The following is a 21,072-nucleotide window of genomic DNA, read 5'->3' on the forward strand; positions in this document are numbered from 1 at the left end:
TGGTTACCTATTCAGGTAGTGACCAAACACAACGTCTGTTAGTTCCTGGTGGTTAGTATTTCTACCACCAGAAATACGCACCTCTGGCCCCTCAATGGAATGCTCAAGAATCGAATTCGTGGCCACCGAGGTGGCAGGCAAAGACCACGCCAACTACACCACTGAGGTGCTCCCTGGTGGTTAGTCAGCTATAGTAGGGTGTATTATATGATGGAGGAGGGTATAGGGCTAGCAACCGCATCCTAAAAAGTAATTGAAGAAAACCTGAAGGCTGACCACCGATGAGGTACACCCTCCAGGGAAAGGAACAATAAGTTTATTAAAAAAAGAAGAAGGCAACAACGAGGACCACATTCCCATCCTTTCAGTATTATTCCCTTAACTAATCCAAACGACCAATAACGGACGAAGCGAAATGAAAAAGTATTGATTGAATTTAGCGACGAAAACTTAATTTTCCCCAAAATACAGAATCATTTGATCGTTGTTTATTTATCAGTGCATTTAAATGTTCCGGTCTAATGAAATTCGCCCCTCCCCCACCCCCAACCTCACTCTTACGGCCGGTCCCGGATGATGGAGCTGATAATGGGAATGCCGTAACAGAGAGAGAAAATAAAATGGGCGTTTCGATTTACGATCTGAAAAGCCTTTTATTGCGCCATCCTGAAGCGATGTGGCGATGCTTTGGGTGCCTCTCGCTAAGGTGTTGGGGGTTGGGGGGTTGGATGGGGGGGGGGGGGGGAGAGAGATTTCGTTATATGACACCGATAGAGGCAATCCGGGAGTCAGCAGTTCTTCAGCTGGCGTTTCACTGACTATGGCTGTTTCTAGCGTAACACTGCCAAGCTTTCGTAGTTTTCTTTCTGCTTAATAATGACCTTGACTTTCCTTCTCATCCCGCTAGACTTTGAATTTGAAAACAGGTCTCAGGCCCAAAAACAACAAAGGGAATAAAGGAAGAGCCAAGACTGAATACATTTTGACCCAACGGCCACTGGGACGAGTACCGTTAAAGAAAAAAAAAATAATTATGTATATCTTAGTTTAACCAGACCACTGAGCTGGTTAACAGTTCTCCTAGGAATTGCCCAAAGGTCCCAAAGGATTAGATATTTTGACGTGGCTAAAAGCCAACTGGTTACCTAGCAACGGGACCTACAGTTTATTGTGGGATCCGAACCACATTATATGGAGAAGGACTGGCTCGAAGGATTAGATATTTTGACGTGGCTAGGAACCAATTGATTACATATAACGGGACCTGCAGCTTATTGTGGGATCCGAACCACATTATATCGAGAAATGAATCTCTAATCACCAGAAACAAATTCCTCTGATTCTCCGTTTGCAGAGCGGGGAATCGAACTCGGTAGTACTACCGAACTGGCAGGCGAGCATGTAAACCACTCATCCAACGAGGAACTTAGGACGAGTATCATGAAGCCCTTGTATACCTTGGGCATGAAAGCCCTTGTGAAGAGCCCTTATTTACTTTAGCCGAAAAGACCGTCGGTTTGGGCATCATACTGCCCTTATCCAATACAGATGACTTACAGACAATTGTTTCGATCACGCCCACGTACAAAGGCTACTGGGAGGGGCTATTTAATGCCTCTATCTAGCCCAAACCAGAAGGCCGGTGGTAGAGGGTCCCTAAATGACAGGGTAAAATTTCGTCTAACACCATGAGATTTACCTTAAAAACGAAAAAAAAGTTATAATCGTAAGGAACATAAAAGCTTGGAAAAAATACCAAAACTTGACAGTAGATGAAAAAATGAAAGTGATTATAATGAAGCTTTAATGCGACAGAAAGTGATTATAATGAAGCTTTAATGCGACAGAATGAACCCAGTAACTGTAGAGTGAGAGGCTGGACTCTGATAAGTTTGTTTGTATAGTGTTTTAACGTTGCATGGAACCAGTGGTTATTCAGCAACGGGACCAACGGCTTCACGTGACTTCCGAACCACGTCGAGAGTGAACTTTAATCACCAGAAATACACATCTCTCATGCCTTAATGGAATGCCCGAGAATCGATCTCGCGGCCACCGAGGTGGTGCGCCAACACCATACCGACCACGCAACTGACTCTGATAAGGGAGAAAGAGAGACATGTGGAGTGAAAGAACTGAGAGTGGGGCAGACCCATTTACTTTTACGTAACTACTTAAGCTTTTGATTTCTTATATCAATAAGGAATGCATTTTTTTCTACAGAATTTGAAATGAGAGATATGGCAAGAGTTTTATCTAATACTGAACAAGCTCTCTTTAATAAGATATTAATTATATGGACAACAAACGTAATACATTTACAATATATAGCCAAATGGAAAAGAAGTCTTTGAATATTAATAGGAAAGATACATCGTTAAACTCATCAAAATTAATTTAACTTCATTAGTCGGATAATAAACGACTTTTAATTATTTCCTTTGTTTCATTCCTGAATATTTCCATCTCGAAGCGACTGAAAAAATAAAGCTGATACAGCTTCATCCAGAAGTAGTGGGTAAAATTACAAAATATTTCTTAACGACGATTTGGTTATGGGTCATTTTACATGTAACGGGATATACATAAGAGCAGGCAAGTTTCATATTTACTAAAATGAAAATGTGTTACATTCACATATGCAAGACACACACACACACACACACACACACACACTAGAGAGAGAGAGAGAGAGAGAGAGAGAGAGAGAGAGAGCAATTTTACAGTTTTACGGTACTGATAAAAAGAATTATACGCATTCCTCCGAGAGCAAGACCTTGAAGAGAGCAATGAGCTACCTAAGCTATGAAGTCAAGAGAAAGAACACTTACATCGACCGAAGAGTTCTCGCTGAGGAGACTCCTACATGAAGCTGAAAGTTGTCGTAAATTATTTTTGGTCTAAGATCACTGCACCCACGCCCAGGCACTCAAAGAAGGACACTGGATGTCATTTCAACGAGCGTCCAAGAACTGACCATACCCAATTTTCCTCGACATCGTTGATCGAGAGATCTGCGTTCTAGTGAACGCGTACCTGACTGGCATTTTTTGGTGGGCACCCATCCAAGCTCTGATCACATCAAAAGTTAACTAATCCAGTAAAGCTATGAAATAAGACATGGAAAATCCTACAGAACTTCAGCATACAAATGATAATTTTTTATGAAAATTTTTATTTAACTGTTTTGCATCATAAGATAAACGAAAGTGAATTTAAAATATAATCAATTATAATTGAAATAGTGCAATAGCAAAATATAAAGTCTTAAAAATACAGAATTCAGACTTTAAGATTATATACCTTTAATCGACTGAAATTTTCAATTAAAGCTACCTGATAATAAAATCTACCATGACGAAAATCTCGATTAAACAGAAACTAAAGCTTAAGCTAACAAAAAAGTCATTATCACATCCTAAGACAACAGACATCAAAAATAAAACACCAAATAAATATTTTGCAAGATTAAGAATAAGGGATGTTAATCCTTATCACCCACTGATGATGAAATACTGGATTAGAGTCATCCCTTAATATCGCTTGTAAAATTAACCTTGAAATAGGTGAAAGCGCACGAAAAAATATAATAAAAAACTTCGATTATGTTTAGATGGTGTTGAAAAGCAATATAATTTCGATTATGTTTAGAATGGTGTTGAAAAGCAAATAATTTCATTTCGATTATGTTTCTAGATGGTTTGAAAAGCAATATATTTCGAAAATTAAGTTTTAAGACTGGTGTTGAAAAAGCAATATAATTTCGATTATTTTAATATGGTGTTGAAAAGCATTTATATTTCGATTATGTTTAGATTGTGTTGAAAGCCAATATAATTTTCGATATGTTTAGATTGGTGTTGAAAAGCAAATAATAATTTCGATATGTCTAGATTGTGTTGAAAAGCATATATTTCGGTTATGTGTAGATGGTGTTGAAAAAGCATATAATTTTCGATTATTCTAAGATTTGGGTGTTGAAAAGCTTAATAATTTCGATTATGTTTAGGATGGTGTTGAAAAGCAATAATAAATTCGATTATGTTCTAGATGGTGATTGAAAAGCAATATAATTTCGATAATTTTAATGGGTGTTGAAAGCATATAATTTTCGATTATGTCTAGTGGTGTTAAATAGGCCGTAATAATTCGTTATGTCCCTGATGTGTTGAACAGCAACATAATGTCGATTATTTTCTAGATGGTGTTGAAAGCCATATAATTTCGATTATGTCTTGATGGTGTTTGAAGCAATTATAATTTCGATTATGTCTCGATGTGTTTGAAAGCCATATAATTTCGATTATGTCTTGATGGTGTTTGAAAAGCATATAATTTCAATATTCAGATGGTGTTGAAAAGCAACATAATTTCGATTATGGTCTAATGGTGTTGAAAGCCCATATTAATTTCGATTATGTCTAGATGGTGTTTGAAAGCAATATAATTTCGATTATGTTTTAGATGGGTTGAAAAGTCATATAAATTTCGATTATGTCTAGATGTGTTGAAAGCAATATAATTTTTGATTTGTTTAGATGGTGTTTGAAAAGCAATATAATTTCGATTATGTTTAAGATGTGTTTGAAAAGGCAATATAAATTTCGATTATGTTTAGATGGTGTTGAAAAGCAATATAATTTCGATTATGTTTAGATGGTGTTGAAAAGCAATATAATTTCGATTATGTCTAGATGGTGTTGAAAAGCAATATAATTTCGATTATGTTTAGATGGTGTTGAAAAGCAATATAATTTCGATTATGTCTAGATGGTGTTGAAAAGCATTATAATTTCGATTATGTTTAGATGGGTTTGAAAAAGCAATAAATTTTTCGATTATGTTTAAAGATGGTTGTTTGAAAAAGCAATATAATTTCGATTATGTTTAGATGGTGTTGAAAAGCAATATAATTTCGATTATGTTTAGATGGTGTTGAAAAGCAATATAATTTCGATTATGTCTAGATGGTGTTGAAAAGCAATATAATTTCGATTGGTGTCTAGGATGGTGTTGAAAATAAAAGCAATATAATTTCGATTATGTCTCGATGGTGTTGAAAACCATATCTTTCGATTATTGTCTTGATGGTGTTGAAAAGCAATATCAATTTCGATTATGTCAAAATCGAGATGGTTTTGAAAAGCCATATAATTTTCGTTTATGTCAGATGGGTGTTAAAACAATATAATTTCGATAATGTAGATGGTGTTTGAAAGCAATATAATTTCGATTATGTCTAGATGTGTTTGAAAACGCCATATTAATTCCGATTTGATGTCTAGATGGTGTTTTTAAAAGCAAAACATAATTTCGATTATGTTAGAGGGTGTTGAAAAAGGCAATATAATTTTCGATATGTCCTAGATGGGTGTTGAAAAGCCAATATAAAATTTCGATTAGTCTAGATGGTGTTGAAAAGCCTAAATTTTCGATTATGTCTAGATGGTGTTTGAAAGCAAATATAATTTTCGATTATGTCAGATGGGTTGTTGAAAAAGCATTATAATTTCGATTATGTTTAGATGGTGTTGAAAAGCAATATAATTTCGATTATGTCTAGATGGTGATGAAAAGCAATATAATTTCGATTATGTTTAGATGGTGTTGAAAAGCAATATAATTTCGATTATGTCTAGATGGTGTTGAAAAGCCATATAATTTCGATTATGTCTAGATGGTGTTGAAAAGCAACATAATTTCGATTATGTCTAGATGGTGTTGAAAAGCCATATAATTTCGATTATGTCTTGATGGTGTTGAAAAGCAATATAATTTCGATTATGTCTCGATGTGTTGAAAAGCCATATAATTTCGATTATGTCTAGATGGTGTTGAAAAGCAATATAATTTCGAATATGTCTAGATGGTGTTGAAAAGCAACATAATTTCGATTATGTCTAGATGGTGTTGAAAAGCCATATAATTTCGATTATGTCTAGATGGTGTTGAAAAGCAACATAATTTCGATTATGTCTAGATGGTGTTGAAAAGCAATATAATTTCGATTATGTCTAGATGGTGTTGAAAAGCCATATAAAAATTTTTTTTTTTTCGATGTCCTAGATGGTGTTGAAAATTTCCCATATAATTTCGATATGTCTTGATGGGTGTTGAAAAGCAACATAATTTCGATTATGTCTAGATGGTGTTGAAAAGCCATATAATTTCGATTATGTCTAGATGTGTTGAAAAGCCATATAATTTCGATTATGTGGATAGATGAATGTTTGAAAAAGTTTATATAATTTCGATTATGTCTAGATGGTGTTTGAAAGCAACATAATTTCGATTATGTCTAGATGGTGTTGAAAAGCAATATTTCGATTATGTCTAGATGGTGGTTGAAAAAGCATCTATTTCGATTATGTTCGAAATTGTTGTTTGGAACAGCAATATAATTTCGATTAGTCTAGATGGTGTTGAAAAGCCATATAATTTCAGAATATGTCCCTAGATGTGTGGAAAAGCAATATAATTTTCGATATGTCGAGATGGTGTTGAAAATCATATAATTATTCGATTAAAATGTCTCGATGGTGTTAAAGCAATTATAATTTCGATTATGTCTGATGAGTGAAAAGCCATATAATTTCGATTATGTCTAAATGTGTTGAAAAGCCAATATATTTCGATTATGTCTAGAGGGTGTGAAAAGCCATTATAATTTCGAAAATTATGTCTATTGTTGAAAAGCAAATAATTTAATTTCGCCATATGTCTAGATGGGTGTTGAAAAGCATATAATTTCGATTATGTCTAGATGGGTGTTGAAAAGCAATATAATTTCGATATGTCTAGATGTGTTGAAAAGCAACTATCGATTTCTGAATATGTCTAGATGTGTTGAAAAGCCATATTTAATTTCGATATGTCTAGATGGGTGTTGAAAAGCATATTTAATTTCGATTATGTCTAAAGATGTGTTTGAAAAGCAAATATAATTTCTATTATGTCTAGATGTGTTTGCAAAATCGAACAAATAAAATTTCAATATGTCTAGATGGTGGTTGGAAAACAAGCAATAAAATTTCGATTTTCTAGATGTGTTGAAAAGCCATAAATAATTTCGATTATGTCTATGAAAAGTGTTGAAAAAGCAATATAATTTCGAATAAAATGTTTCTATGATGTTGAAAAGCATATAATTTCGATTATGTCTCGATGGTGTTGAAAGCAATATAATTTTCATATGTCAAGATGTTTGAAAGCATATAATTCGGGAATTTTCTAGATTGGTAGTTGAAAGCACTATAATTTCGAATGATGGTCTAGATGTGTTGAAAAGCCATATAATTTCGAATATGTCTAGTGGTGTTTAAAAGCAATATAATTTCGAATATGTCTAGATGTGTTGAAAAGCAATATAATCTCGAATATGTCTAGATGGTGTTGAAAAGCAATATATTTAATTTATGTCAATGTGTTGAAAAGCCATATAATTTCAAATATGTCTATTATGGGTTTTGAAAAAGCAATATAAATTTCGATATGTCTAGATGTGTTGAAAAGCATATAATTTCGAATTATGTCTAATTGTGTTGAAAATCATATATTTCGAATATGTCTAGATGTGTTTGAAAAGCAATATAATTTGTCGAATATGTGCTAGATGGTGTTGAAAAGCAATATTTCGAATATGTCTAGATGTTTTTGAAAAGCCATATAATTTCGATATGTCTAGATGTGTTGAAAAGCAATATAATTCGATATGTCTATATGTTGACAATATAATTTCGATATGTTCTATGTGTTAAAAGCAAAAATATCATATACTGATATGTCTAGATGTGTTGAGGCAAGAATAATTTCGATATGTCTAGATGTGTTGAAAAAGCAATATAATCGATTTATGTCTATGTGTTGAAAAGCCATATAATTTGATTATGTCTAGATGTGTTGAAAAGCAATATAATTTCGATATGTCTATAAAATGAGCAATATAATTTAATCGATAAAATCTTAGATGTGTAAAATGAGCATATATAATTTCGAATATCCTAGATGTTTTGAAAAGCAATATAATTTTTATTATGTCATGAAAATGTGTGAAAAGCAATATAATTTCGAATATGTCTAGATGTAAGTTGACGCAATATAATTTTCGAATTATGTCTATGTGTTGAAAAGCAATATCAATCGATATGTCTAGATGTGTTGAAAAGCAATAGCTATTTCGAATATGTCTAGATGTGTGAAAAGCAATATATCGAATATGTCTCGAATGTGTGGAAAAGCAATATAATTTCGAATATGTCTAGTGTGTTGAAAAGCCATATAATTTCGATTAGTCTAGCATCGATTGTGAAAAGCATATAATTTCGAATATGTCTCGAGCTGTGGTTGAAAAGCATATAATCGATAAAAAGTCTATGATGGTGTTTGAAAAGCAATTATTAATTTCGATTATCTAGATGTGTGGAAAAGCAATATAATTTCGAATTTGTCTAGATGGGTTGAAAAGCAATATAATTTCGAATATGTCTGATGGTGTGAAAAGCAATATAACCGTTTCGATAAAATGTCTAGATGTGTTAAAAGCCATTTAATTTCGATTATCCTAGATGGTGTTGAAAAGCAATATAATTTCGAATATGTCTAGATGTGTTGAAAAGCAATATAATTTCGAATATGTCTAGATGGTGTTGAAAAGCAATATAATTTCGAATATGTCTAGATGTGTTGAAAAGCCGTATAATTTCGATTATGTCTAGATGGTGTTGAAAAGTCATATAATTTCGATTATGTCTCGATGTGTTGAAAAGCAATATAATTTCGATATGTCTAGATGGTGTTGAAAAGCAATATAATTTCGATTATGTCTAGATGGTGTTGAAAAGTCATTAATTTCGATTATGTCTCGATGTGTTGAAAAGCAATATAATTTCGAATATGTCTAGATGGTGTTGAAAAGCAATATAATTTCGATTATGTCTAGATGGTGTTGAAAAGTCATATAATTTCGATTATGTCTCGATGTGTTGAAAAGCAATATAATTTCGAATATGTCTAGATGTGTTGAAAAGCAATATAATTTCGAATATGTCTAGATGTGTTGAAAAGCAATATAATTTCGAATATGTCTAGATGGTGTTGAAAAGCAATATAATTTCGATTATGTCTGATGTGCAAAAATTTTCGTTGGTCAATATGGTGTTGAAAAGCAATATAATTTCGAATGTCTATGTTGAAAAGCAAATGTTAGCTAGTGTTGAAAACAATATCGATTATGTCTGGATGGTGTTGAAAAATAATGTCGTGCTCAACCTAACAAAAATATTTTAATCTTCTGCGAAGATTGTTAACTAATATTTGGATATGAACGAAGTGTTGGCACTGCGGAAAGTGATATTAGGAATATGAACTTTTATGAAGATTGTTTCTATATTTACTGTACTTTTACGCAACATATTTTTGTTCTTATACTTTCATTGCTTTTCAAAGAATACAATGTTATATTTTTGTATGCATAGATTGGTAAAGCAATAATTTTTATTTTTTTTTATACAATTTTCATTTTAAATACATCACATGAAGAATTACTCTTGCTATACGCAAAACCACCATAAAATATCAAGTATGAATGTAGCAGATATCGCTGTACCGATTTTTCTTTGCGACCACTTGCTTTTGGTGAGAAGGCTTAACGCTAATACACATGCATACATACATACATACATACATACTATATTATATATATATATTATATAATATGTATATTATATATATATATAATATATATATATTATATTATATATATATATATATATATATAAATATATATTACCATATTAACTTTATTTACTCAAAGTAACAACGACGCAATTTCGCAGGGCGGTTTTCATATTCTCCGGGATTAGGCACCGTCTTCTGTTTGGGTCGAGTGTTAATTTTCGAACAGCCAGTCAGTTTGGACATTTGTAACCTAGAAACAAATTTCGGCAAAAATGGAGCCAAAATAGGACTCAAAATAAAACAAGTAAAAAAATGCGCAGTAGTTTCATTCGGCGCAACCGACTTTTCTGTACAGCCGCTACAGCGTATAATCAAGGCCACCGAAAATAGATCTAACTTTTGGTGGTCTCTCGGTATAATGCTATATGAGCCGCGGCCCACGAACCTCTCAGCCGACCGTGGTGGCCTGTGTTGTTATGTTGCCAGATGCACGTCATGGCTAGCTTTAACCTTAAATAAAATTAGACTTACTGAAGCTAAAGGGCTGCAATTTGGTAAGTTTGAAGATTAGAGGGTGGATGATCAACATACCAATTTGCAGCCCTCTGGCCTAAGTAGCTTTTCAGATCTGAGCGGACAGACAAAAGTACGGACGGACAGGAAAGCCGGCATAATGGTTTTCATTTCAGAAAAAGGACTAAAACCTGCGTGATTTGATAAAGAACTACTTGAATAAATTAAAACATTCTTACCTATGCCATTTTGGGGGGAGGAGGAGGAGGAGGAGGAGGAGAGTCAGGGGTAAACTCTAAATAGAATACCTCACCAAATTCATTTGTGATGAAAATATATGGGCTGAAACCTCAGTTTTGCTTCCATAAGTTCCTTAATCGAGACAACGAGATGTATTAAGACTCCATAAAAGAGGCTTTACAGGTATTTACGACAAACTTTCATTCCCAATTAATAAGATTATGAAGACTATAATGGTTTCCCCAGTTGATGGGAGACTTTTCACAATGAAATTAGTTTTCCATTTTATTTTATTTTTTATCGTGAATGAACGCTTTCGAATTTTTGTGTAATATTGCGCGACGAATTTTTTCCTCCGTTTGGGCTGATGAGGTCAGCCATACGGAAAACACTTTATGGTCGGATTAATTTCATAACGATTTAACTACTAATTCTATGACCAGCTTTTTTTCTATACAACTGTTATTAACAATTTGATTAATATTGCTGTAGTTGTTTTGTCGTTGTTGCAGCTGTTCGTCGACAAAGTTCTTTTCTGTATCATAAATCAATTCAAGTTTATCAACACAGAATTCTAGTCTTTAGAAATACATTCCATTACTGCTTCTTATCAAAAAGCCTTTAAACACACACATTCCATCATTCCTTCTAATATCAATGGTTTAAACATGTATCGAAGTACTTTTTCTTATTTCATTTTTTTTATTTTCAAAATAAAAAAAGTGCATTGTACCCTTTTTACCGTTTTAATAAGTCATCAAATATAATGACTTTAAAGCTTCAAAATCATACTAACGTATTTTCTCAAAATCTTGCCTCAGGCAACCAAAGGGATTAGGCCACTAGCTTCAACCCAGCGATATTCCTCCCTCAAAAGAAATTATTCTATGCTGAGCTCTCTCTCTCTCTCTCTCCTCTCTCTTCTCTCTCTCTCTCTCGAAATCATTATATGCTGAGCTTTCTCTCTCTCTCTAAAGAAATCATTATATGCTGAGCTCTCTCTCTCTCTCTCTCTCTCTCTCTCTCTCTCTCTTCTCTCTATCTCTCTCTCTCTCTCTCGAAATTTTTGCTGACCCTCTCTCTCTCTCTCTCTCTCTCTCTCTCTCTCTCTCTCTCCTCCTCTCCGAAAGAATGTTTTAGTTTAAAGGCAAAGCACATTATGTGTAAAAAAATTGTTTGAACTGACTTGCAAACTTTCAACTGGAAATAGATATTGAAAGGACACGTCTGGCAACTTCTGGCAACTTCATCTACTACAACTTTACCTTGCCATACACATCCGGGCACTGATGAAGTCACTGCATATAATTGTTATTGTTTTAGAGCAAACATTTCACATACTTGCAAATAAGTCTTGGTTTTTGTGATTTCATGTTGCCTTTCTAGCCTCATTAGAAACGATGTAAAAGAAGAATTCTGTTAATTAACTGCATTTTCTTTTTTATATATATGTATCAAATTAACATTCTCTTTTATTTTTGTCTTTTGTATTTCACAAAATTATAATTATTATTATTATTATTATTATTATTATTATTATTATTATTATTATTAGAATATGATGCTGGCTTATATTCATAAGAGAAATATAACATCAATAACAACAACAACAACAACAACAACAATAATAATAATAATAATAATAATAATAATAATAATAATAATAATAATAATAATAATAATGGCAAATTACCTTTACCTTTACACATTTATTCTCGTTTCAATTAATTTTCAAAATAGATTCCATCATCCCTCTGCAAGGTATTTGCTTATAATGAATGAAATGATCTTGAAATCGAAAAAAAAAACTCCAGAGCGATTAAAAAAAAACCATTTGCGCTTAAAACGAATGATCTTGAAATACTGCTGCGTCTGAGATAATGGTTTTCGATTATTTGAAAATTGAAAACAGACTGACCCTACTCTTTCCACTCTTTTATTCTCATTCCCTTTCACTCCTTCTTTTCTCACTAAAATGTTTACCCTCTGATTTCACTTTTATCCTTTGCTATGTGATTTTCTTTCTATCATTTCAATGTAATTTACTTGTACTTTTTATAAGACTATCCCCACCCCATTTTTCTCTACCATTGTAATTTCCTTTTATTTCCTTCCTTTCACTCTCGGTTATCTTCATTGTAATTTATATCTCGTTGGCTGTTATGCATAGTAAACTAATTACATCAGCTCTCGGTTATTTTTGCCTTTCTGTTGCTCTGTGTGCGATTTATGACTTTTTTTTAAAGGGCAGTAAGGACTATTTCAGTCTATTTCATACGGTCTCTTAGGTGGCACGTGTGTGTGTGTGTTGGTGGGTGGTGGTGCAAGCAAGTACAGGAGAATATCCATGCCCCGCAATGACTGCAAAGTTATATACATCCGTTAAAAGGGGATACCAATTGGTTACAACACCCACAAGGGGCCATCCGTCCCCTGTAACACCTAAATGGGAATGGCATCCCTTGCAACACCTGTATACACCTAAGAGGGGGTTCAGGGGATGTCCAACACCTAAAAGGGGATTTCAGGGGATGTCAAACACCTAAAAGGGGTTTCAGGGGATGTCCAACTCCTAAAAGAGGTTTCAGGGGATGTCCAACACCTAAAAGGGGGTTCAGGGGGTGTTTTCAACAACCCATAAAAATAAAAAAGGTTTCAGGGGATGTCAACCACCTAAAAGGGGATTTCAGGAGAGGTCCAACACCTAAAAGGGGTTTCAGGGGATGTCCAACACCTAAGGGGGGTTCAGGGGATGTCCAACACCTAAGAGGGGTTTTAGGGGATGTCCAACTCCTAAAAGAGTTTTTAGGGGATGTCCAACCACCTAGTTTTAGGGGAGTCCAACACCTAAAAGGGGTTCCAGGGGATTCCCAAAATCACCTAAAAGGGGGTTTTCAGGGGATTTTGTCCAACCCCTAAGGGAGGGGTTTTAGGGATGTCCCAACATCCTAAAAGAGTTTTAGGGGAGGTCCAACACCTAGTAGTGGGTTCAGGGATGTCCAGACACCCAGAAGGGGTTTCAGGGGATGTCCAACACCTAAAGGGGGTTTTTTCAGGGATATCCACACCTAGTAGGGGGTTCAGGGGATGTCCAACACCCAGAAGGGGTTTCAGGGGATGTCCAACACCTAAAAGGGGTTTCAGGGGATATCCAACACCTAAAGGGGGTTTCAGGGGATGTCCAACACCTAAAAGGGGTTTCAGGGGATGTTCAACACATAAAAGGGGTTTCAGAGGATGTTCAACACATTTAAACGGGTTTCAGGGGATGTCCAACACCTAAAAGGGGTTTCAAGGGGATGTCCAAAACCTAAAAGGGGTTTCAGGGGATGTCCAATACCTAAAATGGGTTTCAGGGGATGTTCAACACCTGAAAGGGGTTTCAGGGGATGTCCAACACCCAGAAGGGGTTTCAGGGGATGTCCAACACCTAAAAGGAGTTTCAGGGGATATTCAACACCTAAAAGGGGTTTCAGGGGATGTCCAACACATAATAGGGGTTTCAGGGGATGTCCAACACCTACAAGGGGTTTCAGGGGATGTCCAACACCTAAAAGGGGTTTCAGGGGATGTCCAACACACAGAAGGGGTTTCAGGGGATGTCCAACACCTAAAAGGAGTTTCAGGGGATGTCCAACACATAATAGGGGTTTCAGGGGATGTCCAAAACCTAAAAGGGGTTTCAGGGGATGTCCAACACCTAAAAGGGGTTTCAGGGGATGTCCAACACCTAAAAGGGGTTTCAGGGGATGTCCAACACCTAAAAGGGGTTTCAGGGGATGTCCAACACATAATAGGGGTTTCAGGGGATGTCCAACACCTAAAATGGGTTTCAGGGGATGTCCAACACCTAAAAGGAGTTTCAGGGGATGTCCAACACCTAAAAGGAGTTTCAGGGGATGTCCAACACATAAAATGGGTTTCAGGGGATGTCCAACACCTAAAAGGGGTTTCAGGGGATGTCCAACACCTAAAAGGAGTTTCAGGGGATGTCCAAAACCTAAAAGGGGTTTCAGGGGATGTTCAACACCCAAAAGAGGTTTCAGGGGATGTCCAAAACCTAAAAGGGGTTTCAGGGGATTTCCAACACCCAAAAGGGGTTTCAGGGGATGTCCAACAGCCAAAATTGGTTTCAGGGGATGTCCAACACCCAAAATGGGTTTCAGGGGATATCCAAAACCTAAAAGGGGTTTCAGGGGATGTTCAACACCCAAAAGGGGTTTCAGGGGATGTCCAACGCCTAAAAGGGGTTTCAGGGGATGTCCAACACCTAGAAGGAGTTTCAGGGGATGTCCAACACCTAAAAGGGGTTTCTGGGGATGTCCAACACCCAAAAGGGGTTTCAGGGGATGTCCAACACCTAAAAGGAGTTTCAGGGGATGTCCAAAACCTGAAAGGGGTTTAAGGGGATGTCCAACACCCAAAAGGGGTTTCAAGGGGATGTCCAACACCCAGAAGGGGTTTCAGGGGATGTCCAACACCTAAAAGGGGTTTCAGGGGATGTCCAACACCTAAAAGGGGTTTCAGGGGATGTCCAACACCTAAAAGGGGTTTCTGGGGATGTCCAACACCCAAAAGGGGTTTCAGGGGATGTCCAACACCTAAAAGGAGTTTCAGGGGATGTCCAACACCTAAGTGGGGTTTAAGGGGATGTCCAACACCCAAAAGGGGTTTCAGGGGATGTCCAACACCCAGAAGGGGTTTCAGGGGATGTCCAACACCTAAAAGGAGTTTCAGGGGATGTCCAACACCTAAATGGGGTTTAAGGGGATGTCCAACACCCAAAAGGGGTTTCAGGGGATGTCCAACACCTAAAAGGAGTTTCAGGGGATGTCCAAAACCTAAAAGGGGTTTCAGGGGATGTCCAACACCCAGAAGGGGTTTCAGGGGATGTCCAACGCCTAAAAGGAGTTTCAGGGGATGTCCAACACCTAAATGGGGTTTAAGGGGATGTCCAACACCCAGAAGGGGTTTCAGGGGATGTCCAACACCTAAAAAGGGTTTCAGGGGATGTCCAACACCTAAAAGGAGTTTCAAGGGATGTCCAACACCTAAAATGGGTTTCTGGGGATGTCCAACACCCAAAAGGGGTTTCAGGGGATGTCCAACTCCTAAAAGGAGTTTCAGGGGATGTCCAACACCTAAATGGGGTTTAAAGGGATGTCCAACACCCAAAAGGGGTTTCAGGGGATGTCCAACACCCAGAAGGGGTTTCAGGGGATGTCCAACACCTAAAAGGAGTTTCAGGGGATGTCCAACACCTAGTAGGGGGTTTAAGGGGATGTCCAACACCCAAAAGGGGTTTCAGGGGATGTCCAACACCTAAAAGGAGTTTCAGGGGATGTCCAACACCTAAAAAGGGTTTCAGGGGATGTCCAACACCCAAAAGGGGTTTCAGGGGATGTTCAACACCTAAAAGGGGTTTCAGGGGATGTCCAACACCTATAATGGGTTTAAGGGGATGTTCAACCCCCAAAAGGGGTTTCAGGGGATGTTCAACACCTAAAAGGGGTTTCAGGGGATGTCCAACACCTATAATGGGTTTAAGGGGATGTTCAACACCTAAAAGGGGTTTCAGGGGATGTACAACACCTAAAAGGGGTTTCAGGGGATGTCCAACACCCAAAAGGGGTTTCAGGGGATGTCCAACACCTAAAAGGGGTTTCATGGGATGTCCAACACCTAAAAGGGGTTTCAGGGGATGTTCGACACCTAAAAGGGGTTTCAGGGGATTTCCAACACCTAAAAGGGGTTTCAGGGGATGTCCAACACATAAAAGGGGTTTCATGAGATGTCCAACACCTAAAAGGGGTTTCAGGGGATGTTCAACACCCAAAAGGGGTTTCAGGGGATGTCCAACACCTAAAAGGGGTTTCAGGGGATGTTCAACACCCAAAAGGGGTTTCAGGGGATGTCCAACACCTAAAAGAGGTTTCAGGGGATGTCCAACACCTAAAAGGGGTTTCAGGGGATGTTCAACACCCAAAAGGGGTTTCAGGTGATGTCCGACACCCAAAAGGGGTTTCAGGGGATGTCCGACACCTAAAAGGGGTATCAGGGGATGTTCAACACCCAAAAGGGATTTCAGGGGATGTCCAACACCCAAAAGGGGTTTCAGGGGATGTCCAACACCTAAAAGGGGTTTTAGGGGATGTTCAACACCCAAAAGGGGTTTCAGGGGATGTCCAACACATAAAAAGGGTTTCATGAGATGTCCAACACTTAAAATGGGTTTCAGGGGATATCCAAATCCTAAAAGGGGTTTCAGGGGATTGTTCAACGACCCCAAAGGGGTTTCAAGGTGATGTCCAACACCTAAAAGTTGTTTCAGGGATCTACACCTAAAATTGGATTTTTCAGGGGATGTCCAACACCAAATGGGTTTCTGGGATGTCCAACACCCAGAAGGGGTTTCAGGGGATGTCCAAACACCTAAAGGAGTTTCAGGGGATGTCAACACCTAAAAGGGGTTTAAGGGCTGTCCAATCACCCAAAAGGGGTTTCCAGGGGATTCGCAACACCCAGCACGGGGTTTCAGGGGATGTCCAACACCTAAAAGGTGTTCAGGGGATGCCAACACCTTATTAATGGGTTTAAGGGGATTGTATTCAACACCTAAAAGGGGTTCAGGGGATGTCCAAACACCTAAAAGGGGGTTCAAGGGGATGTCCAACACCTAAAAGGGGTTTCAGGGGATGTCCATACACCTTAAAAGGGTTTCAGGGGATGTCCAAACACTAAAAGGGGTTTTTTAGTGGAGTCAAAAATAAAAGGGGGTTTCAGGGGATTGTCCAACACCTAAAAAGGGGTTTCAGGAAATTTCCAACACTAAAAGGGGTTTCAAGGGGATGTCCCAACACATAAAAGGGGGTTCATGAGATGTCACCAACACCCTAAAAGGGGTTTCAGGGGATGTTCAACACAAAAGGGGTTTCAGGGGACTGTCCAACACCTAAAAGGGGTTTCAGGGGATGTAACACCCAAAAAGGGTTTCGGGTGATGTCCAACACCTAACAGGGGTTTCCCGGGGGTTCAAACACCAAAAGGGTTTCAGGGGATGTCCAAACACCCTAAAAAGAGGTTTTCAGGGGATTGTCCAAACCTAAAAGGGGTTTCAGGGATATGTTCAACACCAAAAGGGGTTTCAGGTGAATTGTCCGACACCCCAAAAGGGGTTTCAGGGGATGTCCGACACCTAAAAGGGGTGTTTCAAGGGGATGTTCCAACACCCAAAAAGGGGTTTCAGGGGATTTGTCCAAGGGGACCTAAAAGGGTTTTTCCAAGGGAATTTCCACCCAAAAGGGTAACAGGGGTTTCCAGGGGATGTCCCAACCCCACATTAAAATGGGGTTTTCATGGGGATGTTCCAACAACCTAAAAGGGGTTTTCAGGGGATGTTCCGAACACCCAAAAAGGGGTTTCAGGGGATGTCCGAACACCTTAAAAAGGGGTTTCCAGGGGATTTTGTTTCACCACCCAAAAAGGGGTTTCAGGGGTGGATTTCCGTCCATACCCCTAAAAGGCGAGGGGTTTTTTCAGGGGAATGTTCCAACACCTAAAAGCCCAAAGGGTTTAAGGGGATGTCCAACACCTAAAAGGGGGTTTCTGGGGATTGTCCAAAACACCTAAAAGGGGTTTCAGGGGGATGTTCCAAACCTCCCAAAAGGGGTTTCAAGGGGTGATGTCCGCACCCAAAAGGGTTTTCCCGGGGAAAATGGGGTTTCCGAACACCTAAGGGGTTTTTCCACTCAAGGGGATGTTCCACACACCCAAAAGGGATTTTTCAAGGGGATAGTCCAACCACGCCAAAGGGGTTTCAGGGGAGGGTATGTCCGCCCCTAAAAGGGGTTTCAGGCAGGGGATTTTCAAGAACCAAAAGGGGTTTCCAAGGGGATGTCGACCAACCCAAAAGGGGTTTCCAAAAGGGGATTTGGTCAGGACTAAAAGGGGTTTCAGGGATTTTCAACCATCAAAACAAAGGTTTGGTTTCAGGGGGATTTCCGAACCTAAAAGGGGTTTCAGGGGATTTCACCCCAACAGGGGTTTAAAAGCGTTTAAGGTGATTGGTCCAACACCCTAAAAAGGGGTTTCGGGGATTTGTACCAAGGGGACCGCTAAAAGAAGGGGTTTCAGGGGAATGTCCAACACCTAAAAGGGGTTTAAGGGGATTTGTCCGAACCGGGGCCAAGGGGTTTAAGGGTATTTCCGAAACACCCGCAAAGGGGGTTTCAGGGGAAGTCCGAACAAAATCCTAAAGAAAGGGGTTTCAGGGGATGTCCAAACACCCAAAGGGGTTTTCAAAATGGGATTTGTCCGAGGGGACCTAAAAGGGGTTTCAGGGATGTCCGAAAACCAAAAAGAAAAGGGTTGTTTCAGGGGATTGTCAACCCAGAAGACGGGTTTCAAAAGGGGATTTTGTCCTAGGGGACATAAAAGGGGTTTCATGGGATGTCCAACCCAAAAGGGTTTTGCAGGGGATGTCCGACTCCTAAAAGGGGTTTCAGGGGATGTCCCAAAGGGGACCTAAAAGGGGTTCCAAGGGGATGTCCAAAACCTAAAAGGGGACTTTCAGGGGATGTCCGAACACCTAAAAGGGGTTTTCGGGGATGTTCGACACCCAAAAGGGGTTTCTTGGATGTCCGAACACCCTAAAAGGGGTTTCAGGGGATGTTCCGAACACCTAAAAGGGGTTTCAGGGGATGGTCCGAACACCTAAAAGGGGTTTCAGGGGATGTTCGCAATAAAGGGGTTTCAGGGGCGTCCAACACCTAAAAGGGGTTTTCAGGGGATTGTCCGACCCACCTAAAAGGGGTTTTCAGGTGATTCCGACCACAAAAGGTGTTTCCAGGGGATTCGAACCACCTAAAAGGGGTTTCAAGGTGATGTCCAACACCCTAAAAGGGGTTTCAGGGGTTGATGTCCAACACCCAAAAGGGGTTTCAGGGGATGTTCCGCACCTAAAAGGGGTTTCAGGGATATTCCGAACACCCAAAAGGGGTTTCCAGGGGATGTCCAACACCCAAAAGGGGTTTCAGTGGGCTGTCCGGGCACCTAAAAGGAAATTGGGGTTTCATGGGGATGGTCCGCAACCAACCCAAAAAAGGGGTTTCTATTGGGGATGTACCGAAACACCTAAAACGGGGTTTCAGGGGATGGTCCAATACACCCAAAAGGGGGTTTGGGTTTCAGGGGTGATGGTCCGACAACCCTAAAAGGGAAGGGGGTTTCAGGGGGATGTCCCAACACCCAAAAGGGGTTTGTTTCAAGGGGATGTCCAAAACCTAAAAGGGGTTTTGGGGGATGTCCAACACCTAAAAGGAATTTCAGGGGATGTCCAACACCTAAAAGGGGTTTCAGGGGATGTTCAACACCTAAAAGGGGTTTCAGGGGATGTCCAACACCCAAAAGGGGTTTCAGGGGATGTCCAACACCTAAAAGGGGTTTCAGGGGATGTCCAACACCTAAAAGGGGTTTCAGGGGATGTCCAACACCTAAAAGGGGTTTCAGGGGATGTCCAACACCTAAAAGGGGTTTCAGGGGATGTTCAATACCTAAAAGGGGTTTCAGGGGATGTCCAACACCTAAAAGGGGTTTCAGATGATGTCCAACACATAAAAAGAGCTTCAGGAGATGTCCAACACATAAAAGGGGTTTCAGGGGATGTCCAACACATAAAAGGGGTTTCAGGGGATGTTCAACACCTAAAAGGGGTTTCAGGGGATGTTCAACACCTAAAAGGGGTTTCAGGGGATGTCCAACACCTAAAAGGGGTTTCAGGGGATGTCCAACACCTAAAAGGGGTTTCAGGGGATGTCCAACACCTAAAAGGGGTTTCAGGGGATGTTCAACACCTAAAAGGGGTTTCAGGGGATGTTCAACACCTAAAGGGGGTTTCAGGGGATGTCCAACACCTAAAAGGGGTTTCAGGGGATGTCCAACACATAAAAGGGGTTTCAGGGGATGCCCAACACATAAAAGGGGTTTCGTGGGATGTCAAACACATAAAAGGGGTTTCAGGGGATGTCCAACACATAAAAGGGGTTTCAGGGGATGTTCAACACCTAAAAGGGGTTTCATGAGATGTCCAACACCTAAAAGGGGTTTCAGGGGATGTCCAACACCTAAAAGGGGTTTCATGAGATGTCCAACACCTATAATGGGTTTCAGGGGATCTCCAACACCTAAAAGGGGTTTCAGGGGATGTCCAACACCTAAAAGGGGTTTCAGGGGATGTTCAACACCTAAAAGGGGTTTCATGAGATGTCGAACACATAGAAGGGGTTTTAGGGGATGTTCAACACCTAAAAGGGGTTTCAGGGGATGTCCAACACCTAAAAGGGGTTTCAGGGGATGTCCAACACATAAAAGGGGTTTCATGAGATGTCCAACACATAAAAGGGGTTTCAGGGGATGTCCAACACATAAAAGGGGTTTCAGGTGATGTCCAACACCTAAAAGGGGTTTCATGAGATGTCCAACACATAAAAGGGGTTTCAGGGGATGTTCAACACCTAAAAGGGGTTTCAGGGGATGTCCAACACATAAAAGGGGTTTCATGAGATGTCCAACACATAAAAGGGGTATCAGGGGATGTTCAACACCTAAACGGGGTTTCAGGGGATGTCCAACACATAAAAGGGGTTT

At 39.2% G+C, this 21,072-nt stretch overlaps 1 protein-coding gene across 1 annotated transcript; it reads left to right on the plus strand.

Moving 5' to 3' along the window:
• The first annotated feature begins 94 nt into the window (after nt 1-94).
• LOC135202848 (involucrin-like) lies at nt 95-14,833 on the plus strand. The gene is made up of 2 exons (XM_064232307.1): nt 95-179; nt 13,785-14,833. Exons 1-2 carry the CDS (start codon nt 95-97, stop codon nt 14,831-14,833), a joined length of 1,134 nt encoding a protein of 377 aa, XP_064088377.1.
• Nucleotides 14,834-21,072: the final 6,239 nt, after the last annotated feature.

The sequence above is a fragment of the Macrobrachium nipponense genome, chromosome 33, assembly GCF_015104395.2.
Source record: "Macrobrachium nipponense isolate FS-2020 chromosome 33, ASM1510439v2, whole genome shotgun sequence".
NCBI lineage: Eukaryota > Metazoa > Arthropoda > Malacostraca > Decapoda > Palaemonidae > Macrobrachium > Macrobrachium nipponense.

Bases quoted from the DNA above. Each gene is read 5' to 3' on its own strand.
- LOC135202848 (XM_064232307.1), top strand. From the start codon at position 95: ATGGAATGCTCAAGAATCGAATTCGTGGCCACCGAGGTGGCAGGCAAA. The intron at 180-13,784 runs GTTAGTCAGCTA...AATGGGTTTCAG, and splicing joins CACTGAGGTGCTCCCTGGTG to GGGATGTTCAACACCTGAAA.